Genomic DNA, 27,193 nt, shown 5'->3' with positions numbered 1-27,193 from the left:
ATTTCAACAAAATTTTTATATTGTTATGGGTGTAATGGATTTATTTAGCGGTGAGGGTGAAAAAGGTATAAAAGATGTGGGGAAGTTCGAAACAGTGCAGCTATGGTGTACTGGAACAGGGCAGTGCGTCATCTGGAGGCGAAAACACGTCTCTTATTGCGATGATGGCTTCTGGTGCAGCAGCACTCAGTCTACTGCAGCGTCATCTGTCGCTGCAGCCTGAAATCATTCTGTCAAGCAGAGCTGTAATGGTGCAACACAGGGCCTCCAGGATCGGCAGTTACGGTTGTCGCAGAGGCCATGCATGTCTGTCTGCGGAGCTCGCTGATTGCTTGCTGTGGTTTTTCCTGCTGTGTTCGCACAGTTTTTATGTGCACAGCAAGTGCTGGGATTGGAAAAGTTTATTTTTCCTTCCTTTTTTCTTCTCTTTTTTGCATTGAGGTTCTTGCACGACAGAACAACTCCGGGCTTCTTCAGATCGGGCATGTTGAGAACACTGGCTGTATTCCTGTCCTTTGGGGTCATTTTGTGGCGCGGTATGCCCAAATTATGGTGGCTGCATTCGTCACAGGGTACTATTATATATATATATGTTTTTGTCATTGAAACCTGGTGACCACTTTTCTAGTTGATGCATTATGAAGGGAATCCTGTGCAACCCACCAGGCACAGTGCAGGTGTTCCTTCCGGGTTTCTCATCCTCGTGTGTCTCGAAATAATTTGATAACAAAAACATATGCGTGCTTACCGAATGGAATGAGCATACAAGTGCTTGTTCGTCTTTTGCAAGCAAAATACTGAGCAGACGATCAGGGACGCTACATGATCTGTGATTGTAAACGTGCCAGCTTATATGGGGTTATTGATATATCCTACCAGATTGTGTTATTCATGTTTTGCTAATTATAATAATTTCCATTGTGTTTTGAGAGCGTTTTAGCTTATAAATGCAGAACGTTTTGCACAACGTATTTAAATTTCGCATGCTAGGTACACCGTTCGATCGCAGTGCCTGTCTGGTGGCGTCATCGCAGAAGCTTCCCCGGTTCTCCCATTGTTTTGCTATATGGACGACGCGCTGCCCCGCTCTGGTACACGATAGCGCAGTTATTTTTTATAGACCCTTTTCACGGCAATTCCATGGGTGCTGCCATGTTTGATCCCGCGGTGACGCGTCCATTGCTTGCCTCAGCTGTCTCGTTGCCTTCGTGTTCACAATGGTAGTGCGTGACGCCAGTGTGGTTTCGCAAACCTCTGTTTCAGCGCCGATATTGTACACTTATTGGGTGAATTACACCAAGCTTTGCTCACAGATTCAGAGGACGTGTAATGATGTAAGCGCTTTTGGAGCTAGTTAGTTTCCTTCGCTTAGAACCAGTTAGTTAGTTTCCCTTTCTTAGTTCAGGTACTGCTACATACTAACATATTTTTCATCCTTTCAAAAATTCAAATTATTGAGATTTCTCTGTATTTTCATATCAGCTATATGTAATTATGTTATGTGTTATACCTGTAACACATGCGTGCAAACCTGTCCTTTTTTTTCTTCTCTTTTCCTTCTCACAGAAATCTTAGTTTTGCTTTCCCAGTTCAGGCACTGCTACATACTAAGTAAAATTGAACCGTTGAGATCTCGCTGTAATGCAAGCCTGCCATCTAGCAATAATTGCTGCAGCAGCCGACGAAACTGTGCTACTTCCTTTTCAGCTGGAGAGCACCAACAGGCGATTCACCAAGCGTGACGCCAGCACGTTCTTGCGAAACAGTGAGACAGGCATTGTGGACCAGGTGATGCTGACTGTGAACGCAGAAGGTTACAAGTTCTGCAAGATTCGTGTGCGCTCCGTCCGCATCCCGCAGATTGGGGACAAGTTTGCCAGCCGGCACGGCCAGAAAGGCACTTGTGGCATCACCTATCGGCAAGAGGTGGGTCTACAAATGCCTTTTCAGTGCTTTTTTGGCACGATGGCAGTCATCATGTGCAACTGTTAAAGTGTTGTATTAATCAGCCATGAAAATAGAACTAAGTGTAACGCAGTTTTATCGCCAAACAAAAACTGTCGACAGGCAGGTGTGTTAATCGAGCGTCGGGTACCGAGCGTGCAAGCTCTATCCTCGAGCGAGGCGTTGATGATTCACCCGAAGCACACGCCTGTGTTCTTTGCTGCATGAACAGTTTATGCCAGAAAAGTGCAATCAAGCGTAAAATTCTATGTGGCCGTGGAGTAACAAATTGCTAGATTCCTGCATTTGACGATATCGGGAAAATGTCCAGACACGTGTGGAGTTTAGAGATAAGCTTCAGATAGGCATTACAGTTAAACCTGGATGTAACGAACCTATATGTAACGAATTCCTGGATTTAACGAAGTTTTTGAATTCCCCAACGCTGCCCCCATTGAAGCCCATGTATTTTCGACCTTGATGTAACGAACGCGTTGCGGCGGTTAGCCTTGATGTAACGAACTCCCAAAGCTGATCAGTCATTACTTTTAGCACTTTTAAGGAAAATTCGGCCGAAGAAATGCTCTAGATTATTGAATATTAATGCTGTAAGGAGCCAGCAGCTACGCGAACGCCAGGGATTGCCGCGACCGAGCAAAGTTAGCGATGATGATGATGATGGCGGCAACTAGCGCCGCTCCGTGCCTAACGTAGCAGTCTTTTCAGGCTTTGCTTGTCTAGCGTGGCACCAGGTGGCATTGGTATCGGCAGCTGATTTCTCTTGCAGAATTATTTTGTTTCGTATGGATTTGAGGACAAGCATTCTTATTTTGTGATTTTCATTTGTTTCAACGGCTTAGACACACTTATGTGTAAGAATTCACTTGAAAAGCAACGCTGATAGCCGGTTCTTTCATTGCCAAGGCGCCGGAAGGGAGAGGGGGAGGGACGATGACGAACGATATCCGTCACTTTTTTTTCTTTCTCTATAGATGCGTTGCATTCGCCATCTTGAGTGTTGTCCTGTTCTGCACTTGTGCGTGTGTCAACTGTGCTCTGGTACTGGTTTGTCCGACTTGTTTTGGAGGTGTTAGGCCTGCCTGTCGGCGTGTAGTCGTGCGTCTCCGCTTCTAACTGCGTCGTCGGTTGGTCGTGATGAGTTCTACTGCCAGAAAACGAAAAGTTCTGTCTTTTGAAGACAAACTCGCAATTTTAAATGCAGTCTCCTCGGGCGAGAAGAAGAAGGACGTTGCCACCCGTTTCAGCATTCCAGCGAGCACACTATCAACGATTTTGAGTGCGGAACACAGCATCAGAAACGCAGTGGAGTCGGGAACAAGCTCGAAGAAAAAAAAGACTGAAGCTGTCCACATACACTGATGTGGACAAGGCAGTGTTCACGTGGTTTTTGGACACGCGAGCCAGAAATGTACCCATAAGTGGCGCGATCTTGCAACAGAAGGCAAAGGATTTTGCGTGTATCTTGGGTCATGACGATTTCAAGGCAAGCAACGGGTAGCTGCAGGGATTTAAGAGCCGGCACGGTGTCGTCGGAAGAGTAATCAGCGGCGAATCTGCCTCCGCAGACAGCGATGCTGCTGCTTCGTGGGTGGCTGACAAGCTGCCTGGAATCCTGAGTCGCTTCGAGGCGGCTGATGTCTACAATGCCGACGAGACAGCTCTATTTTATCAAATGCTTCCGGGCCGCACGCTAGCGTTAAAAGGCGATGACTGCCGCGGTGGAAAGCAGAGCAAGCTCCGCATAACGATTCTGCTGTGTGCCAACCTCGACGGCACAGACAAGCGAGTCCCGCTAGTTGTCGGCAAAAGTGCCCGTCCCAGGTGTTTTAAGGGAACGAAGCGTATGCCCGTGAAGTATGTGGCGAATTCCAAAGCGTGGATGACTCGGCCAATATTTTCTGAGTGGTTAAAGGAATTTAACCAGGACGTCAAGCGGCAAGGCCGTCAAGTTTGCCTACTGCTGGACAATTGCTCGGCGCACCACGTCGAGGGCCTGCAGCTGTCGAACATCGAACTTCATTACTTCCCAGCCAACTGCACGTCCCTAATACAACCCCTGGACAAAGGGGTCATTAACAGTTTTAAATGCTGTTACCGGCGCCGACTAATCCTGAAAATACTTCTCGACATCCGTCTGGAACGGGAGATGAAGATCGACATTTATCAAGCAGTCGAGATGCTTGCTGCCTCCTGGCAAGAGGTCAGGGCAGAAGTTATCGCGAATTGCTTTTTAAAGGCCGGAATAGCCAAAAACGCACGGGCTGGTGCCGACAAGGAGGAGGAAGACCTTTCTACTCCGTCCAATGTGGCCGAAGCGTGGAACGAGCTATGTACTAACGGTGGTGTACCCGACGACGTTGAACTGACTGACTTTTTGTTTGCCGACAACGCCGCCGTGACTACAGAAGAAATGTCTGATGCAGCAGTAGCTGAAAGCGTGCAAAATCCGGATGGCGGTGATGATGGTGCTTGTGAGGCAGATCCGTGTGACGTGCCTACTGCAAAGGAGGTGATGAACGCAATGGACGTTATGCGCCGTTTCGTCGGCTCGCTCGACGATGAAGGAGCTCTACACGATTTAGCCTCTTTGGAGCGGCGTGTTGTGCCTACACTCGTGCCGAAGAAGCAAGCGGAAATTACGCAGTTTTTTTAGTGTAAAATAAATGATTGAAGGGTGAGTTCACCTTCACGGATATATTGAGCTATTTGGTTTCGTTTCTGCATCATTCGTACGAGCCTTCACGCGAAACCTGCATGTAACGAAAACCTGCATGTAACGAAAAATTGCGAGCTTTTGTCAACTTCGTTATATCCAGGTTTAACTGTATATTAAACCATTCTGCAACTCCACCTGAGTTCGATACATTTGAGATCGACAGGGTAGTGAGGTATTTCGGTTCCCCCTTCAACTTTCATTATGTTTGGTGTTGGGCTGCTGAGCACGAGGTCGCGGGATCAAATCCTGGCCATGGTGGCCACATTTCAATGGGGGCGAAATGCGAAAACGCCTGTGTACTTAGATTTAAGTGCACGTTAAAGAACCCCAGGTGGTCGAAATTTCCGGAGCCCTCCACTACGGCGTGCATCTTAATCAGAAAGTGGTTTTGGCATGTAAAACATAAAAAGAAAAGAAAAAGAACTTCATTGTGCTGATGTTTCAAGTGTAATAGTATAATGGTTTTATGCTGTCTGTTGCACTATTATTACAATGTCGTGTTTAAAGTGTAGGCACCTGGGACCAAATTAAGAATGAAGGTTCAGCCATTTCTTGGAAACTGTGTTAGCATGAAATTAATATGGAGCTTTCAACATTTTCATTGGTCAGTCACACCTGTTTTACTTATTTGATATTGCTACTGAATCTACAAAACATGGCCTAAAAATATGAATATGCTTCCAAGGCCTTATGACTGGCTTTCTGTTTCAGGACATGCCCTTTACAGCTGAAGGACTGACACCAGATATCATCATTAATCCCCATGCCATCCCTTCTCGTATGACCATTGGCCATCTTATTGAGTGCCTGCAAGGCAAGGTCTCCGCCAACAAGGGTGAAATTGGTGATGCTACGCCTTTTAATGATTCTGTCAACGTGCAGAAGATCTCCAACCTCCTTCAGGAGTATGGCTACCACCTAAGAGGAAATGAGGTAATGAAAGCATATGCATGTCTGGCATGTCAACTGACATGGCTGTAATCTTTCTAATCTTTAATTCATTTTTTTGCTGAAAATTTGCAACACCATGGAACAGTTTGAGTGGTTACAGGGTATTGTACCAGAACTGAATCATAAACCAGACAAAACATTATTTGTGCTTGAACTGGAACATTATTAATTTTTTCACTCCAGAGTGAAACCATAAACAAGGAATAAGTTTTCAATGTGTCGTGTCGGAAGGGCAGACATGTTACTAATGCACTAAGTGTTTTAAATTGATGAACATCGAATGCTTTCTTTTAAGAATGTAAGGAGGACCATTGAAATAAAACAGTGCTTCCTAGGTGAGTGGCGGGGTCTAGTTGCACAAGGTTAAAGGCCAACTGCAATGAAATTTTGGCTGCATAAGAAAGTACAGTTTCAGATAATTTAGACATACAGTAGCCTCTGTGGAAAATTTCACTCTTGAAATGCGAGTAGGTGCATCCTAAAGCGCTTGCAAAAAGTATTGTTTTTTTAATACCACAACTGAAAAAAAAAACAGCGCCATTACCACTCGCCAGAAGTGACGTACGACTTAACTACAAAACCAGCGCCCACGTCGTCTGCTTCCCTTGCTTGTTTACCGTTCCCATGTATCAGCGAAGAGGTTCCGCACATCTGCTAGCCAAGAGTTGGTATGCTGCTAGCCGCTTTGCATGCTGTGACTAAGCCATTGAGCGCCTGCAATGTTCTTTTAATACAAAGCATTCTTCTCCAAGTCAAGCTGATTTTCTGCGTCTTGTTGTCTATGTTCAACGAGTGGAGCCTCGATGAGTTACGTCTCCACTCGGGGAGAAAGAGCACATTGCAGTGAACAAGCCGAAGGCACGTCCAGCGTAACGCGAAGCAATCCACATTTGGCCTGGTTATGCTTTCACTTTTGGTGTGGTTACACTTTGTTAGTGAAAATTGGATGCTCTACAGCCTAGCGTGGTAGGTGCGGGAATAGAACACCTCCATCTTGTGCCAGAGCTGCTGGACCAAAAGCTTGACTGGCCAGCAGCTTGCTAACCTAAGTTAGGGTTCACTGAAACGAGCATACGGAGGTTGCGCCTTCGCCAAACAACAAAGCACTCACTTGCTGTGCGCTTGTTCGCTTGCGCTGCGGCAACAACTGAACACTGTGCTGCTGCAGCCCATGTTTAAGAAATCTTAAAGTTGCCGGCATGACGTATCCAACTTTGCCGGCAGCTACTCGGCATGCTGGAAACACCAGACTATATTATTCGCACCTTTAGCCTCCAGGGTCTCCAATTGGGCTCTTGGGGCAAAGAACGATGCATTTTCGCCAATTCCGCGGAAATGCAGAGTGCGATGTTAGAAAAGAGGTTCACCTCGGAGCTTGCGGCAATTCATTGCAAGCTAACTGAGCTACTGGACATCAAATCAAAGGTTAACGCTTTGTCCCAAATTAAACCAACTGTCGATAGCATTGTGGAACTATGAAAGTTATGTCCAGTAAATACGATGCAGTTCTTGCTCAGGTGACACAGCAGTCTGCAGACATCTCAGATCTCAGAAAGCGGGGTGTGAAGCTTGAGGCCCAGGGCTAAAGAAAAAGACGGAAAAACTTCAGCGTGAGTTGAATGAGCTGGATCAGTACAACAGGCGCCTAAATCTTGGGAGTGAATGGCTTGGCCTATCACGAAAATGAGAACTTTCTGGTAAAGCTGATCTTAGGCTTCCACAGCTTTCCGAGTCTTGACATTGAAGCCGCCCACTGACTAGCTTCAAGAAACGACAGAAAGGGAGACAAGCCCAACACTGTGATGATACGATTTTCATTGTGTCAGACTGAAGAAAAATGGCTTGCGAAGAAAGGGGAACTGAAGAAAGCAAAGTTAGCTATATTCTTCAGTGAAAACCTCACGGCACGCAATAAGAAGCTTTTCTGGGAAATGAAAACTAGGGCTGTTGAAAACAAATACGATTTTTCATGGCACAAGAACGGCAAACTTTTCGTGCACCGCAGCCCGAATGATAAGGTGATTAAAATTGCAGCAGTGCAGGACCCAGAAAAAATACGATAAAATGAAAGATAGCTGATCACAAGAGGTGATTACGTCCTCTTTGCAAACATAACAAACCACTATGGCGCTGAGGTTTTCCAGAAAATTTGCTTCACGCCACAACAAACAGCTATCACTGATTCACCTTACTGCGCAAAGTCTTCAAAACAAAACAGAATGTGTTGACTTCTTTTTGAGCAACTTAAATCACCAGTTTGATTTCTTGGCTTTTACTGAAACGTGGCCTACTGATTACCATGATACTGTGCCATTTGCGAACTACAATTGTGCATCAATCTGCATGGAAAATAAAAGGGGTGGCTTAGTGTCGATTTATGTTCATGACAGCGTGAAGTGCAATATTGTCAAAGAGTATACTGTAATATCCTCACTTTGAATCTGTCATGATAAAATGTCAAGGCCTTTTAGTAGTTGCTATATATAGGCCCCCTTCAGAAACTGTCTGATTTCCTGAATTTCATAGATGAAATGCTTGAGTACTGTGAACAAAATGGCACATGCGTAATTGTTACAGATTTTTACATAGGTATGCTGTCACCAAGCAACAACAAACGTAATTTTCTTGACAGAATGCTTTCCTTTGGCTACGAAAATACAAATCATGTACACCCGGCCACAAAAGTTTACGGACCACGGCATCTCAGAAAACGTTTAATTCCAAAGCAGCCTGTAGCAGTAGCCAGTAAAACTGTATACGACAATGTTGTTAGCATATTGTAGTCGAGGCCTGAAATGCAAATACTGCGCTGCGTTGTGGGGTTGCCGAGATATTCAGCTTTTTCTCAGATTTCATGGTCCGTAATATTTTGTGGCCGGGTGTACCTACCAGGATGACACAGTTGACTAAAACTGCCTTGGATTTATGTTTCACTAACTACAAAAATGATATGCACAGGGGTTCTAACACCTGGAGTCAGCGATCACCTGCCGATTTCTGCATTTTTTCCGTGGTGCGGGAAACAACGAAATCCAGCAAATCCTATGCAGCATACAGTAGAATCTCGGTGATACGAACCCGGCTGATACGAATTTCGGTGTGATACGAATTCGTTAAATTCCCCCGCCCAAAAGCATTGTGTGCAATGGGCCAAAATTCGGATGTTCCGAACACTTTTCCGCGTCACGCCGGGTGATACGAACTTCGGTACCGCAACCGTCGAGCCACCACCAGCGAAAAAAAAAAAAAAAAAAAAGACCGGCGCAGCGTGCGCCCGTGCCGGTTTGGGATTCCGCGTCAGCGGGGAGGCGAACGAGGCAAGGGAAGCTTTCTCTCTCTCTCGTTTTTGGGGGCGGTCTCTTCGCTTTTTTCTTTTTACTTTGTTGTTGCCCGAGGCTAGCGCCGCTGCTTATTGGTCCGTTCGCCCTGCGAACCAGCCAACCCAACCGGCCGAGCGCGATTTGTCCTCTCCACATTTCTCACGGCCCTGCGCGCCCGCTCCGCCGGTCTTTCCGCGACAGCCAGCGAGGAGATCTTCACGCTAGCAGCAGCTCCCGCTTCTTTGTTTCCTCGTGCGCGACGACTACGGAAGTGCAGCGTGTTGTTTGCGTGTGTCGTTGAGCATTGATCGCGTCAGCCCGAAAGGTACAAGATGTCGCGAAAGCGGAAGGCGCTGTCCTTGAAGGACAAACTGGATATTTTGAAGAAGGTGGACGAAGAGCCCAAGAAAAGGCGCATTGACATGGCCAAGGAATTAGGCCTGCCAATTTCTACGCTGTCTACCATCGTCGGTCAGCGTGACCAAATTATGCAGAATGTGCAGCACTTTGGCGTAAACTCCAAAGAAGCGAAGACTGCTCACCATGTAAAGTTAGAAGAAGTTCTGCTAACATGGTTTAAAGAGGTCACCGCGGCTGGCGTCAACGTTGACGGAAAAGTTCTGCGTGAGAAGGCTGCGGACATCGCACTCACGCTTGGAATTGAAAATTTTCAGGCCTCTGGTGGTTGGATTCACCGATTTAAGGCACGGCATGACCTCTCCTACAAAACCGTTTGCGGCGAAGGGAAAAAGGTTGACGCCTCCGTCGTTGAAGATTGGATGGCAACCACGCTGCAGTCTCTCGTCGCGGGATATGACGCTCGCGATGTTTTTAACATTGACGAGGCAGGGCTTTTTTACAACCTTCAGCCCGAAAAGAGTCTCTGCTTCAAGGGCGAAGCCTGCCAGGGAGGACAGAAAAGTAAGCAGCGTGTGACTGTTTTGTTTTGCTGCAACGCTGACGGGTCAGAAAAAATGAAACTGACCGTCATTGGAAAATACCAAAAGCCCCGATGCTTCAAGGCAGCCGGTCGTTTGCCCTGCACATATAAAGCCAATAAAAAGGCGTGGATGACGTCGGCTCTGTTCATGGAGTTCGTGACATACTTGGACAATAGGATGTCATGCAAGAACAGAAAGATTGTTTTGCTGCTGGACCAGTGTGCGGCGCATCCAAAGCACATGACGTTACAGAGCATCAAAGTGGTATTCCTGCCCCCGAACGCCACAAGTCATTTGCAGCCACTGGATGCTGGCATTATAAGAAACGTGAAGCACCACTTTAAAGGTTTGTTGGTGCGCCGCCTCCTTGCGAAGATTGACCGCAAGGACCCAAATATGCAGATCAGTCTTTTGGACGCCATGCATTTCATTGCAGTGGCCTGGGAGCGCGTCTCCCCTGCAACCATCGCGAATTGTTTCGCTAAGTGTGGGATTTTTAAATCCGCAGTGGCTACCACCTCGCAAGTGCCAGATCCATTTACGGTTGATGTCTGGAACCAGCTTGGCGCTGACTGCAGTGCCGACGATTTCGTCACCGCGGACGACGATCTCGTCACCTGTGGTCTGCGCACAGTCGAAGACATCGTGGAGGATGTATCGTCGCAGCCTCAAATTTCGACCAGTGACGATGAAGAAGACGAGTGCCAAAATGGTGAAGAGCAAGCACCGTCGGCAGCCGAAACCATGCACGCTCTCGATATTCTGCGGCGTGCTGTGACGTCCGAGACCGTGCGTGAGAACACCACAGCCCAGTTCTTCAGCTTCCAAAATTCTCTGCTGGCCGAGCTCGCGGAGAAGAAGACGCAGAAGGACATACGCGACTTCTTTGCTCGTAAATAAATGTTTTTTTTTTTTTGTGCGTGTCTCATGGTTTCGGGACAGATTTTGCTCGTTTTTTGGTGATACGAAATTTCGGGTGATACGAATATTTTCGCCTCCCCTTCGTATCACCGATTCGTATCACCGATTCGTATCACCGAGATTCTACTGTATGTAAATTAACAAAGAAAAAATTTGGTTTTTCAGAAAGCTGTCGCCGAAACGGATTGAAGCTGTATTTTCAATGATACTGACCCTGTGAATGCCTACGAAATATTCATAACAAAGTTCACAGACCTTTATAATTTAGCTTCTCCAATTGTGGTGCATAAAAAAAAGCAAGAAGGTCAGAAAACCATGGATAGACACTTCACTTTTGAAAAAGATGAAACGAAGAGATTCACTGAAATCACTGAATTCAGTGAGTTCGCTTTTCACTGAATTAAAATAAACTAAGCGCATAGAGTACTTGGTTGAGTTTAAGCAGGTCAGAAATAAACTAGGATCTGATGTTAAAAAGGCGCAAATTAGCTACTGCGAAAAAAAGTTGGCAAACATACTCGATGATCAGAAAGCCATTTGGAACACTGTGAACGATCTTTCGCAAAAAAGAAATACGAAAACCATCTCTGAGCTTCAAATAGAGGGCAGATAGAAAGCCAATATGCTCAATGATAATTTTTTTAGTTTGGGAGCTCTGATATTTCAAATGGAGCTGACCAGTCTTACAAATAGTATATTACAGCACGCGTCTCGGAATCTATTTTTCTAACTCCCACAAATGAACTTGAAGTCTCCTCGCTGATACAGAATTTAAGTAACAAATGTGCTGTGGGTTTTGACAGTATAAAGGCAGAACCTTTAAAAGCAGTATCAAAGCATATTAGCACATCATTTGCACATATTTGCAACCTTATTTTGAGCGCTGCAATGTTCACAGAGAAATTGGAAATAGCTAGAGTATCCATTATTCACAAAGGTGGTGATGAAAATGACATGAATAACCATAGGCACATTTCTGTTTTGCAAATTTTTTTCAAAGTTTATAGAACGTGTCATATATGAGTGAATTGCCAACTTCTGTAGCTCAAAAAATATAGCAGGACATCAATATGGATTTCAAAAGAACAAGTGTACTGAAAAGGCTGTATTATCTATTAAAGATCAAATTATTGAACATTTTGAGCAAAAACATCACACAATTGGAACATTTCTTCACTTTAAAGAAGCTTTTGATTCGATCAAGCATGAAATTCTTTTGCAAAAGCTGAATGAATATGGAATAAGAGGTATGCCCCTTAATTTAATAAGAAGTTACCTTACAAATTCGTTTCAGTATACGAATATGTAGCACTCGAAGTCACAAATGGGCAAGATAAATTATGGTGTCCCACAGGGGTCTATACTTGGGCCACTTCTACTCCTATTTTATATAAATGACATCGTAAACGTACCTCTAGCACCAGATATTGTATTACCGTATGTGCAGACGACACTAACATCTTTTTTTCGGGTCAAGATATGTTTACTCTAGAACAAGAAGCGAACCTTTAGCTTAGCAATATGTCGTTATGGCTGAGAACAAATAAGTTGGAATTAAACATTAAGAAAACAAAGTACATTATTTTTCAACCACGAAACCATTGTATTCTCCGCAATACGCAGCTCACAATCTGAAAAGCTTTGATTGAGCGCGTTCAGACTCAAAAGTTTTTAGACGTTATCTTTCTCGAAACATCCAATCACACAGATAATCTTCGCACCCACATATCGTGGTCCATTGGCATAATTGGCAAAATCAGATGCTTGCTGCCTCTTTGGGTGACAAAGCAGCTTTACTACACTTTAGTTTACTCGAGCATAGTTTACTGCCTATTAATCTGGGGCACAACAGAAACAAAGATAGTATTCACAGGTAGCATAAGAGAACCTTGCTTATATAATCGAAAATGTTCTGCACCAAACGCCTCCTGCTCCACTTTTCCATAAGCAGACCATATTAAAACTTTAAAATATATTTTATAAAAAGCTAGCGACAGCCATCTATGATCAAATAAATCGAGCACAGATATATTTAAGGAAACTTATTCCCGGAAGACACATACATATAATCTTAGGAAAACCACGTATTACAGTGAAACGGTTCGGACCGACTATGGCAAGCAAAAACTAACACACCTTATTCCTTGGTTTTTAATCTATAACAGGATGGCTATGAGCATAGTGAATGAAAGCCGATCAGAAGCGATTAAAAAAAATATATACACGCTTATATACTCACGCTTCAGACATTACATTTTTTTTCTCTCTTCTGTGTAAGACTTGCTTATCTTGTATAGTTTTTTCAGAAATGTATTGTGCCCTAAAATTCAGGCGTGAAAATTTCTTTTCGATAAGCTCTTGATATTAAGTATGTTCTAGTTCACTTGTTAAAACCACGGCTTAGTTAGTTTTTTTTTTTATCACTGCATTTGTGTGTTAGAGCACCAGGCTGAGTGTTCTGCAATATTTTTGTTGTTTTTTTCACCGCATTTATGTATTACATAGAGTGACATGCTGAGTGTTGTGCAACATCGGGGTCTGGGCGGGGATCGGCGCATTGTCAGGCATTCAGTTGCGGTTTCGCCACCCCTTCCCACTTGTACCACTAGCTCAGATATGTATGCTTAAATTGATGATGCAGTAGTGTAAACAGTCAAAAACACATTTACTGCATCCTTCATATATCAGTGCCAGCTTGCCGAATCGCGACGAATAGATCGTTGAAGTTGAATCATTGAAATTTAAGATCATTGAATCGCTGCACCTGATGGCGATGGCGATAGGTGCCTGCTGCTTTGCGCCTTGTTTTAAAAAAATTCGGATTTTTACGGCATGCCAACCCGACAAAGATGAAGGCACAAACACTACCAGCGCCCATCCTGTGCATTTCGTGTTTCTGTTGTTTCATAATGGTATTGTTATGCTACTGGAAGACTGTGACGCATCCTGATGAAAGAAGGCATTTAAACCTTTCTTCTGCTGGTTTCGTTCTACAAGGGTGCGGTTACACATGTGCCTGTTTTGCTACCCAGGTGATGTTCAATGGACACACTGGCCGAAAAGTGAATGCACAGATCTTCTTGGGGCCTACTTACTATCAGCGGCTGAAGCACATGGTGGATGACAAGATCCACTCCCGAGCTCGAGGTCCCGTCCAGATTCTCGTGCGGCAACCTATGGAGGGCAGGGCCAGGTAAGCTGTAATGAGATGTACGTAACCTGCAGCTGAGTTTAGACGTTTGTCGTGTGCAGAGGCTGCAATAAGAGCATGACCTATGGTAAAAACATTTCAAAATTTTTTCACGAGACATACTACACAACATGAACTGTTGGCAGCGTCAGGTACATAAGAAGAGAAATCTCTGTCGGAGCAGATAAGAAGGGCGCACGACCATTGAATATACTCGTAAACTTACCAATTCGAAGACTGCGTTATAACTTTTTGTCCATAGAACACCGTGTAAAGTTGAACCCGTTTATAACGAACTCGATAGTTACGCAAGAAGTGGTCATTAGATCATTAGTTGTTTATATATAAACTCACCCTTATATACACTCAAAAATTAACTATACTGAAGCTGGCGTCAGCAGCTACAGCGCAGCAGCAGTTTGGTCCAAAAACCAGCTTTTCAGTGGCGTTCTTGCTCCTGACGCATTCCCGCACCTAGCTCCAGATTTTCATTAGAAACGTCCAACTAAAGAACGAAATGTGGCGTCACACATAGCTCTTTCAATATGGCGCCCAGTTCTGACATGCCGTCATTCTGGGAAGGTCTCGTACATGGTGGTCTAGGCATTACGACTAAATTACATTATCTATGTTTCTTCAAACTAAAAAAAATGCTATGTTCAATAGTTAGAACGCCACTGCGAACCATTATGAGCAATCGGCAGCACATGAACAAAGCATCGATCGTCTGATAACGGCATAGTAACCTCCGATTCTTTGCAACATTACGTGGCGGCAACACGTGGTGCAGGATTTTTGCGGGTAGCACGCTGGTAATGTGATAAAGCGCATGGTCGCATAGTCTCAAGTTTCAGAAACGCGAAAGGAGAAAGTATTAGAAGCATTTGCTCCCCTCTGTTTGTACTCTTCATTGCACCAGCATTGTGACAGCAAGTGTTCGTAGTCATTGAGTGAGGTCTGTTCGTGTTTGACTATGCCTGCGTGACGCCGTGCTTGCTATTAGTAAGTGAATGTTTGCTGCAATTTTTACGGCCGATAAAACTGCTAACCTTACTTCGTGTTGTTTGCTATTGCTATCAATGCTTCGCCTATCGTGCAAAACTGCTACTGTTTTTGTCATTGAAATTTTTTTTTTTTTCTGATTGCCTGATAATTAGGATTTTTTACGCCCCCTTCAGGGTAAGAGAAATTTGGCGGTGACTATACTTATTTGCATAGAAGGTCAAACTTTCATATAGCAAAGCTTTGATAGAACAGAGTAAAGTGCTGATTTTACCGACTTCATTTTATCGAGGTTTAACTTGTTTGCTAACATTGCATGCATCGGGACTAAGTGGCTCTTAACGTTATTTGGTTCTAGCAAAATTGGCGCCAACAATGTCATACAAGGCTTCTGCTTGGGCAATACAACTGACATGCCGTTTTTTGTTGCTTGGGTAATACAACTGACATGCCATTTTTTTGTTAGCAGATTTTCAGGAGCGTGCTATAATGTGACCAAGGCCAGCGAGCCGATTTACGGTAGAACCTCATTAATACAATCCCATTTCGTACGATTTCTCGATCACAGTGTTCCACGATCAAGAACATAAGATGTGATCCAGTACAGTTGTGCTTCTTTTTCACCAGTTATATGTGCCTGGAAAGCACAATCTTTCATTACCAACATTCAGTACATTGCCAAATTGTGATCATATGATTCGTTTTCCAGCCACTAGAACAAGAAAAAGCATGAGGTGCGCACACAAGAGTAGTAGGTGCCCACCATGGCAGCTCTCCATAGTATCCACCCGCTCATGTCATGACATTCATTCATGTCATTCATGTCATGAGATTCATGACACTCAGGTTTCTCTTCTGGTACCAGCAAATGTCCTCATGGGATGTTGCACATCACATTCACAGCTATCACCGCCAAACCTATTGCGATAAACATCTTCCCTTATCTGTTTCATAGTGCGTGGGGCATAGTGCTGTTGGAAGCATACTGTACACTTATACTGGGTGATAACCCAAGTCCGCTGTCATTCCCTGCTGCAGGCGGCACGAAGTGAGCATCTTGTTTCGCTCTGGCAGCATCGTAGGCATTGTATTCCAGCTTGATCTCGTTTCAGTTTCCTGTCGCTGTCCCGCAACACAGTTGGAAAACGACGTGTATCTGGGTTTGCTCTGGCCTCACCAGCTATATGTGCGTCAGTGTATCGTGCTGCAACAGTTCGCGCCAAGCGGGCACGTCAAAACTTCCCACCAAAATGACCCGCTCGAAGATGCCGCTAGTCGAGGCTGAGTTCAAGGAGCGCAAACGTAAGCTTGCTGAAGCCATAGAAACGATGTGCGTCTTGGGCCGCTCTGGCACCAATGGCTTGGCGTGTGTCAGCGTCTCTTGCTGCAACGAGTTGCGCAACACTTTGCATTATGTAGTTGTCAATCGCAGTGGATGGAGCCTGTAAAATTTTTTAGTGAAATAGCATGTTTCCCTGGTTAGTACTTTTTATTGTGTTTTCCTTTTTCCCAGAAGATACGAGCAAGATTCTGCTGTATCTGAACATTTTGATAGCCCCATCCACACAAGAAAATTGCTCAATGACTGTACTCCTTTGAATGCAACATGTAACTTCAGTGTAGTAAAATTTTTATATCACGAAGTACCGTATTTACCTAAATCTAGGCTGGCCCAGATTCTAATTCTAAGCCAACCCCTGACTTTCTGAAGCCAGAAAGAAAAAAAAAAGAAAGCTTGCCTCGAATATAGGTCGAACAAAAAAGTGATGATTGTGAAACAGTATTTATTCAGTGTGAACGTGCTGAGCTTATCTTGCGTCATTATCACTGCCAGCCTCGTCACTATCTTCCTTATCACTGTCATCTCCTTGTTGGTGCACACGCATAAAGCGTCTCTCGTCACCCCCTCCAACAGTGGACGTTTTTCTTATCGATGGTGAAGTTGTACCCTGCTTGAACACTTGAACATGTGATGATGCCTCAGCGGCTAGCACACCTTTTTGTTTGAAAGCGCCACTCCATTGGCATTGCCTGTTTGGTGCCGTTACGATAATGCCATGCTGCACGCCGATACAATCCACCATACCGATACAACACAGGACAAAATGGCGACATCGCTCGTGTACTTCAATTGGCTACTGGTGCAGCTAGTAGTGGCTGCAATACCAACTTTTCTAGATGGTGTCAGCTGTGCACCATATTCATCATTTTCAATTAGAGACTGGTGCGTTTTTAAAATCCTCGAATAAGCCGACCCTAGAGTTTGGTATATGATTATTTGAAAAAAACTATCAGCCTAGATTCGAATATGTACTCTAAGATGCCGTTTTTACTGACTGGATTACTTGTGTGAAGGTTACTTGTACGAGATACCTAGGTTTAACTGTACTTAGAAAATGCAAAGTCTGTGTGTGACGTGCACCGGTAGGCCCTGCCTGCAGGAGGCAGCATATAAGGTAAGAATACTCATGTACATGGGCGAATATATATATATATATATACAGTTGATCCCGGATATATCGAACTCGAAGGGGATCACAAAATAGTTTGATATATTGATAATTTGAAATATAAAATATGCATCTCAAAAGCTTCTCTAACAACTCCACGCATCTCAAGGCAGTTCACCAAGGTTGTGACTAACGGGAACTTACCGATCTGTGCCTTCAAGGCGCGTAAAAAAACAAAAACACAACGTGATGACCAGGATGTTGTGAGGAATTATGAACGCTGCAGTGACCGATTATTTTTTTGTCGCCAGCCTGCACCCGTCGAATAATGTCCACCTTTGTTGAAAAATCAAAATTCTTTCGTTTTTTCGCGGCCATGGCTCCGGAACATGTGCCAAAAGTGGAAAGAAAGACGCACTGCGCCACACGAGTCTCAAGCCTTCGCGTTGGCCTCGTGATAAAAGGAACAAAGCGAATCGAAAGATGCACCGCTCCGCGTCTCCGCACTACCACAAGCCCAAGCTGCACTGACCTCGTTTATCTCGCTGCACCAGCAGTGTCAGCCGACCAAAACACAGGAAATGGCCGCCTGCGGTCAGCGTGGTTTCTCCCTACCACCTCCCTTTCACACCCAATCGCACTCCAAGTGCATCTTGTCACGTGCCTTTTACCCACACGCCCCTTTCTCAGAGTGCAGCGCGCGCGAGATGGCGGGAACATCGCGAGAGCTTCATGAGAAGAAGCGCACTTGCGGGGGTGGATGTGATGGGAGAAGTGCACTTGCAGGGGTGGGGTATAGTGGGAGAAGCGCACTTGCTGGGGCGCAGCTCAGCATGGGGTTCGATACATCGATATGCCGTTGCAAGGGAGTTCTATATACGTGGACAATAGTGCTATACTTTTGCATGGGATTCCGAAGGGGATTTTTCAACTGTTCGATATAGGCAATAATTCAATATATCTTGGTGCGATATATCCGGGATCGACTATATGTATATCTTTAATAAGTTAATCAATTTAGCGAAACAGAACTTCACTGAATGTATGGGACATCGAACAAGCATCCCCCAAATGTGTCAACTTATTTGAGAATGTTGCCCAAACGAAATAAAGGAGGTGCATTGCCTTTAATAAATTAATCAATTTGGTTGTATTTCACTTCGGACTGTCCTCTTGTGCTGAAACCATAAACTGCCTGCAGCTGGTATCATAGTTGAATATGATATGCAGGGATGGTGGCCTGCGTTTTGGCGAGATGGAGCGTGACTGCCAGATCTCGCATGGAGCAGCCCAGTTCTTGCGTGAACGGCTGTTTGAAGTGTCGGATCCATACCGAGCACACATCTGCAACCTCTGTGGCCTGCTGGCCATTGCCAACCTGCGCAACAACACTTTTGAATGCAAGGGCTGCCGAAACAAGACACAGGTAAGGATGACCTTTTGCGTCTGCCTTCTTATTTATTTAGTTACTGTTAAATATCTGGGTTTCACGATGATGCAAGACAAGTGGGAAAGGCTGATGTGCAATTGAGGGCCAACTCTGTCTAGAATCTGCATTATCTTGGGGGGTGGGAACAAATGAAGTTCTGCTTAACTAGTTAATGAGCAGATTGGAGAAAACGGCAGAAAAATGAGAAATTTAATTGTGTTCATAAGACATTCTGTAGAAGCAAAAACAAAAACAAAGGGTAAGTAGAGGAAAAACTTAGCATCTGTATAGCATCTTTGCCACAAATTGCAAGCTGCAGTATTAAAAAGCTATTAATGATTGTGTACAAAACACTTGCCTCTCCACATGTTGTTTGGCATGTCTTGGCTTACACGTTAAACACTGAAAGCACCTTGAACTAGTCGGGGGGCAGGCACACATATGACTGCACAGTGCCTTTATGCACATGAATTGGTGTGCTTGCTAAAATTTTATGCCAACTGGCTTCTTTTAATAATGCTGCCGAGTTCTGCTTTGGCACAGTAGGTGGTGTGCAGCAGCCATGTGTCTCCACACAAGAGTGACAGGCCTTCAAGTGTGCTATGCCGCATGCACACTTGCAGGCATGCGGCATAGCATGCCTGCAAGGGGCTTAGTCTTCATGCTACCTGGTCCTGTAGTCCTAGCATTTCCACCAGGGTTCAGAAGGAAGATATTGTTTCAAGGCCCAAATGCCTAGGTGACGTTCTAGACAGGTTACTGGGTAAAAAGATTAATGCGATTCCTACAGTGCCTTGTTTTCGTGAGGGTGCATTTTTCGCTCCGCAGAGTGAAATTAAGAGCACATTTACACGACCCCTGGGAAATTCCATATTTTTGTAAGCGCTAAGCAACTGCAGCACTGATATTGTCGTGAGTGCTGCTAATTTTAATTTAAGCGATTGAAAATTTTCATGCGGTTTGCATAAATGTTGTTGTAGCACTGAAACTTCTACTGACAGATTCGCGTGCCTTCGTATGTTGGCCTCGCGATGCGTTGCTGGTACACCTATCAGATGATTCAGCATTTCAAATACAGTCAAACTCGGCTATATCGAACTCGCAAGAAAACGCCTATCAATTCGACATAGAGCATAATTCGATATAAGCCTGCTAAATAATTGGATGTCATAAAAGCACATACCATTTATAAAAGCACTTTATTGAAGAAACTAGCTTAGTTTCGCATAAATTAGTCCTGCGTTTTCTTCTGCTTGGGCAATGTCGCTGCCTGCGACGCACGCACTTCCCCACGTTGCCTAAGGAGTCGGAGCAGCTGAGGCCGCAACCTTCCACATTCGCGCAGAAGCACCGGACTAATGCAAGTGCACCAATCACTTCGGAGGATGTGGGCAAAGGACCGTAGTTGCTTTCCTCAATGTGCCTACTTTCATTTGTGCTCGGTACGATGTCGGCGATGTAGTCTTCGTTTCCGGGCTCTCCCGTGCTCGCGACACCATCATCTGCACTCACAAACTCGTCCACTGTTGATTCGAATGTCTTGGAAATTTTGACAGCTCGCTCCAAACTTCGGCAACACCGGCAATGGCTTCGTCTCATTCATCAGAATTTGCAGTCATCACCGAGCACATGGAAACCGGCATGTATGAAGAACCCCTCGTACACGGCCGTGCGTACGCGTCACGCACCACGGGCACCGGGTTGCGAGTCTGGCCACTTTAACCCTAATCGTGCCGAGAGTGCTCCTCGGAATCTTGCACGCTGCAGGGACATCCAACTTCTCATCACGTTCGACACGATTTATGATTTCGAGCTTCACGATGAAAGGCGAATTCTGCCGCTTCACCACGGCAACACTGCGGGAGAAGACCCACAAGGCGCAAACACGATAAACCAGAAAAGCAGCCAGACAACTCGCACTTTCGCCATCTTGCACGAAGAGAGCGCAAGAGCCTCTGATTGGCTGTCTGAGCAAGCGCTGTAGGCGGGCCAGGATCATTTTTTCCTGGAGAGTGTCGATAGATAGTGATCTAAAGAAAGGAAGAACGCTTGATTCTGCAACCCATGAGGGAGCACGGCAAAGCATCGTCAGGGGAGTGGGAGTGGGAAGTGAAAGATGATAGAGAAAGAGGGAGGACGTGGCCTAATAGACTCCACTATGCGCGACAGGGGGAGTGTCGACGGCTCGCCCGAACAGCCTGAGGCAGCGCGGTCATGATAGGGAGAGCAGTTGGATGGAGCGGCGCCACCGGGTTTCCCCACTGCCGCGAGGGAAAGCCAACTTCTGGGGGCACTTTTCCGCTGCTATACGTTCGATGTATCGGGAGTCACTGCAATATTTGTTCGATGTAAGTGTAATTTTTGCTATATATACTCATTGTAACTATACCGTGACGGAAATTGTTCTATATATAGAATAATTCGATGTAAACGGGTTCGATATAGTTGGGTTTGACTGTATTTGGTATTCAAAATCCAACTTCTACTTTTTGGCCAGTCACTGTTCCATTCAATTAATCGCACACTACTAGTTTTCATTCTTTCCATCTGCCCCGTGTACATGTTGGCATCTTTCAAATCCTATCAAACGCAAAAGTCCCTAAGTTCTGTCACCAGCTCGGTTTGGTAGATTGTTCGCTAGCTGCTGCTTAATAAAAAAAAAAATGGTTAGAGCCCTGTGATGGTTTGGGGGATGCTGGTTATTATCATTGATTGATGACCACTTCTTGACATAGTTGAGAAGGTGCTGCTAACATAGTTCAAATAGAGGCCCGACACTTTCCGCTGTTTGTGTTGGTCAAGTGCAGGCAGTCCTGTGCATGTAGTTCAGAAACATTGAATGGTATGATCTGAGATGTCCAAAATAACTGTCCTAGTGATATGTCTATGGGCCAGGTGACGCTGCTGTAAACGCCTCTGAATAGTCTTGCATGTGCAAGTTTTCAATGCCTGAAAAATCAATGGTTGGCACATCTGAATTTCTGTTCTAGCAGCCTTTAAAAAATTGTATTTTGCCCTATGCTGTTTTGTTCTTGCTCAGACTTTGCAATGAGACCAAATTTTTTGTCTCCAGTAAAATGTTTGACATTGTTGCTTGTGTGATTCATCTATCAAAGACGAATGACTATGATTGTCTATGTACTTTGTATTGAAGAAACAAGACAGGAACATCTCTAGCGAATGTTTGCCTAACATGCTACTCCAGATGGCACCATATGAAATTATGCTCAAGCGTCTAGTGCAGGCCACTGTCCCTGAGGTAGGGTAGGAGCGCCTTTGTTGCGCACAAAGCACTGCTCCGAGGTCCAAATGAGTACAGTCGCTGCGGAAAAAAATTACGAGTGAGTGGTGGCTGGAGCGGCAAAATTGCAATACACAGTGCTATTGTTCCCGAGGACACCGCTAGCGAGAGTCCCAGGTGCATTCCAATTCCCAAAGCAGGGGCGGCCGGCAGCGACCGACCCATCTTAATGTCCGGATTTCGAAAGCTACCATATGCCTCACTTTTATGCCAGGCTTTGCACCAACGAAACTGCGCACTTGATCCAATTTTTTTTTTATGCGCAGGCATTATTCACGATGGAAGTTCCTTTATTGCAGACTTGTATCGTAGACTTGGTGCATAGCTTGGCCGAAAAGTGAGGCATATGGTAGCTTTTGAAATGGGGGCTTTAAGACAGGTTGCCACCCCTGCCTTGGAAGATGGAATGTGCCTTGCACTCTCGCTATTGGCATGCTCGGTAACAACAGCACTGCATGTCACGATTTCGCCACTCTGTCTACGAGTCACTCATGGTAATCTTTTCCCACTAGGACTGTACATGGTGCAACACTACGTAAATTGAAATTTCACTGTAGCCCCTTCAGGCCTTATAAATTTATATGTGGACATTGAGAATACATATACAAGGACAATATGAGGTAAAGAATACACCAGGGTGCACATGTCCCCTTTATTGTTCTTTCTGCATTTTCAGTTGGTATATATAATTACACAAACACCATTGACAAAATACAAACAAGATCTTGTGAAGAATTGTAAAGGTTAACAGAAGTACGCTCCTTTCAGATGGACATATTTGTATTAGACTCAAATATTCTTCCTAAATGTTAGCCACATGTTTCGCATTCACTACATGTGCAGAATAACTTAAATTGTGTAGGTGTCCGTGCGTACACTAAACGCAAGATCTGTTCCAGGTGCCTAAATTTTCAATTACCTTTACACATTTTTTTCAAATGCATTGCTCAGCTTTCCCTGTCAAGTTGCCACAATTAATTAGAAAATTAGGAGAAACTCCAACCAAAAAAGTGGATTTATTAGCCCCATCGTTTTGGAGCCAGCTTGACTCCGTCTTCAAGGAGTCAATGACAGATGGTGGTTAGGTGCAGCTTTTAAAAGCCTTTCATAAGGAGGAGGGGTAACCTTTCATTGCTTCATTGACTGATGGGGAAACTAAGCGGGCCAGGTTGTGGCGGTGGTGGTGTCGGCGACAGGATGTGATTGTTCATTTTTTGGATTGGAGTCGCTCCTAGATGCTTAACTATGAAAATTATAACGTTACTTCTCATGGCATGGGTGAATGTGTTTTTTCTACCTTGTTCAGTGTAATGTCTTGACCTGTCTCTCTGTTTCAGATATCCCAGATTTGCCTGCCTTATGCCTGCAAGCTGTTGTTCCAAGAACTGATGTCCATGTCTATAGCACCACGCATGATGGTTTTGTAAATATGCATGATTGTTCCCTTTTTAATTGCCACATTAAATTGATTCATGTAAAAACTGCTGCAGTCCTCGTTCGTGATCGTCATTTGGACTAATTTGATAGTGTATTTAGTAGGAGTTGTGCATCCTGCCTCCCCTCAGCATTGAAGGTATGGTACACCCTACTTCTTATTCAGTTGTTTAAATGGCCCCTCACTGCATTTAAACATTGTAAACAGACAAGTGCAGTACGTCGGATCATATGAAATGAGCTGACACTTCAGCCGACACTCCAAGGGTGCCCATGCACCCTTGGAGCCCCGCTACCTGCGTGAGAGTCGAGGTCATCGATTGTCACGCGACTTTGGTAGACCACCCATACCAAAGTCGCAATATCATCACTGGAAGTGTGCTGTGCAGCGAAAAAGACTAGAAAGATACAGGGCTAGTGACAAGAAGGTGGCTCGGTCGCTCGGCATGGGAGAAGGCAGGGAAGGGATGTCTCCTGCGGACACTAGTCGAGGCAGAGGGGGCGAGTTTTAATGTTGGAACTGAAGCTCGTCTCCTGGAAGTGCAACATTTCAATTCTTCCCATATTCTCTAATAATGCACCAATTTGAAAAAGTCTTGCAGTATAAAATGCTCCCTAGATATTACTTGAGATGTTTCAGTGTGCAACCAAAACTTTCGATGGGGCCTAGTGAGTGGCCTCTTAAGGAAGAAGTTACATTTTTTACAGGTGCTTTTTCTGGCTGTTAAGCTTTACAGACAGTGGAAGGGCTAAGGAATTTAAAGTGCAAAAGAGGAAAAAAAAAAGTTGCAATTGTCGAAGTGGTGCAAAAAATGTTTTTTTTTTTCTTTACTAGCATTGTGACAACTGATACAACACCCAGTCTGGCAAGTTTGGTTTCACTTTGTGTGAGTGCACTGTGCTGCCATTTTGGTGGCTTGGTGCTACACTGTGAGAGAAACAGTCATTTGGAATTGATGGCGTTGACAATTGGATGTTACAAAAACATAATCATTACCAGGAAATGCTTGCGCTAACGTTATGTGTGAAGGCAAGCTTTCTGGTTCTCTACTTTCCCCCGCACGGCTGGCGCCGCTGCGGGTACACGCCATCTGGTGGTGCTTCAGGGAACCTAGAGGACCACGCAGTACGCACCTCCCATTGATTATCTGTGACCACGTGACTTCTTGCAGCATCTCCGACCACGCTGCCCTATTTCCCACCTCATGAGCCATATAATGCTATTGCATTAAAACAATTGGCACTGGTGTCCAGGCAGCCACATCAGCACTGTTATTTGTTCTCAAGAAAAAGATACGCTACAGTCATCCAAAGTGGTTAGTGATAAGCAGGTGCTAAAAGTGGATCTAAACACATTTGTCGGATTCTTTTAAAATAGGCATGCAGACTTCATTCTTTGGAAATAAGGTTGAGAGTGCTGCAAACCGGATGCACAAGTTTGCGGTGACGTCTTTCTTTGCTTTTTTACATCTTTTGCAGGCTTTCTTCAGAGCTCCGAAAAAAGAACCATGTAAACAACTTCATTGAATGTTTCAGAGCATGCTTTGCAACTTTTATTAGCAAACTACTGCACTTTGTTGTATAAGAAAGATTGCGTGTTGAACTTTGTTACTTTAAAAACATATACTGACTGCAAAATATGCCCATGGTCTTAATCGATGAAGATGCACTACTTTTCTTTCTCTTAACTATTTTGTTACTGTGCCTGTAGAAATCGACCAATTTGATCGACAGCTTTTCTACACATTGTTAACCCTTTGAGGGTTGAATTATTTTGAAAAAAAACTTTCCCAGGTGGTCAAATTACTTTATTGCGGATCTTCAATGTACAAAATGTATAAAGTCAGGAATAAATAGTAAAAAAAATTAGGAACAGTATTTTGGTGTCGGCATCACTCAGAACTGCAAAATGTTCAATAGTATTTCAGAGTGTGGTACTCCTTGAAAAACGGGTCTACGCACAGCGCCTTATCGCAGTCTGCACATCTAAAATGCGTGTCTGTTTTCCTCTTGGAGCGACAAGTTGTGTTCGCGCACACATGACATCTTCCCTGTGTGCGGCTGCCTTGGGCAGAGGTCTAGGCACCCTCTCGCGTAAGCGCGTTGCCGCAGGGAGCGAGAATACTTCATGACGGGTGGTGATAAATAAGCTAAGAGCAGCGCCAATCAAGATCCACCGCCCTGCAAGAGACTGCCGACAAAGAGAAAAATGACGTTTCGCCTGCCTCCGTTACGATCACGCGGCGAAACCGAAACCGCAAAAGGGGTATGGCACGTCTGCGTGACGCGCTGAAGCTAGAAATCAGTTCTCTTTATCTCCCCAAGAAGGTATCACAAATTTCAAATGCTTCTTGTAAGTCTTAAGAGATGGCAGCACCTCCCAGTGAGCCCGCATCATCATTATGGCGCGAAATTTCAAACGGAAGGTAGAAACCGTACCCGTACGGCGAAGACCTTGCGGGACGGAAAACCGCTGCCGCACATGTACGGCAAAAGCCCTCAAATGGTTAAACATTTTTGTTGGAATAATTCTACTAGCAACATTGTGCACCATCTCAAATGATTGAACTTTATTTGTAGTACAGTGAAAACTCGATATGAGATATCTTAATATAACGAAATTCTTGACATAACGAAGTATTTAACTTTTCATAACTTGTCTATAAAGACTGTAATTAGCGCTTCAATATAAAGAAGTGCGTTTGTATGTGATTTCAATATAACCAAATTTCGCTTCCACAGTAAAGGAATGCAGAGACAATAAATGGAAACTTTCACGGATGCAGATGGTCAAATTATTAAATTACAAGCAGCTGCTTGCAAATGCATCTCAAATCGCGAGGGGCGCAACAAGAGCGACCGCCGAAGTGAAGCTGCATCACGTTCCGTATAAAGTCCAAGTGCGAGAAGATCCTGTCGCACCCCGCGCACTTCGTGCTTTAAGTATGAGTGAAAGTGTGCGAGGGTGAGAAGTAAATATGGTAACTTCACACACGAGTGCCACCTCCCAGCATAGGGAAAGTGGGGGAGGGGAGCGAGCTCGCGGCAATGTGATCAAGTGCGCGCGAGGGTTGTGGGGAGTAGGCACGCATCGCGATTTCTGGCGCATGTCTCGGCCATGGCTGCGCATGGCTGTAAGCGTGGCAGAGCGCATGCACAGGCACGCACCCTGCTTTAGAAGTGCATCTGCCGAGTTTGCAAAGTGGGCGCGCCGAGACGGCGTGGCGTCGGGTAAGCTGTCTTCCTGCGCCTTTAGTATTGAAGGTTGCGCAGTCTTGAGTTTCGGTGGCCCGTTGGAGCGAGAGGCAGACTAAGCTATCGGTTCCCACTTCCACCGCTTTTCATGATAGCTTTGTCCCAGTGCGGGCGACGCTATCAGTAGCGGGGGAGGAGTGCACGCGAAATCGCGGCTGGCTTCGCTTAACTCTTGCCGCCTATGTGAAGATATCGTCGACGGGGTGTGAAACTGCATCATTCGTCGCCAACTCCCAAATTCACCAAAATTAATTGTCTCATTGAAATTAGCTTTTTTTATTGCCCGATAATTCATAAAATTCTGCAGCCCCTTTCCAT

At 44.8% G+C, this 27,193-nt stretch overlaps 1 protein-coding gene across 1 annotated transcript in view; it reads left to right on the top strand.

Moving 5' to 3' along the window:
- The window catches only part of Polr2B (RNA polymerase II subunit RpII140), a 60,011-nt gene extending 36,344 nt beyond the window's left edge, over nucleotides 1–23,667 (top strand). The window contains exons 10-14 of the mRNA XM_050180986.3: nucleotides 1,708–1,926; nucleotides 5,393–5,614; nucleotides 13,847–14,007; nucleotides 18,687–18,882; nucleotides 23,524–23,667. Of these exons, the coding sequence (XP_050036943.1) occupies nucleotides 1,708–1,926; nucleotides 5,393–5,614; nucleotides 13,847–14,007; nucleotides 18,687–18,882; nucleotides 23,524–23,613 (888 nt within the window). The 3' untranslated portion in view covers nucleotides 23,614–23,667. The remainder of the gene's footprint in view (nucleotides 1–1,707; nucleotides 1,927–5,392; nucleotides 5,615–13,846; nucleotides 14,008–18,686; nucleotides 18,883–23,523) is intronic.
- Nucleotides 23,668–27,193: the final 3,526 nt, after the last annotated feature.

This window comes from Dermacentor andersoni, chromosome 7, assembly GCF_023375885.2.
Source record: "Dermacentor andersoni chromosome 7, qqDerAnde1_hic_scaffold, whole genome shotgun sequence".
Taxonomy (NCBI): Eukaryota; Metazoa; Arthropoda; class Arachnida; order Ixodida; family Ixodidae; genus Dermacentor; species Dermacentor andersoni.
Note: the sequence above shows the minus strand (reverse complement) of the source record. Positions and strands in the feature narration are given on the sequence as shown.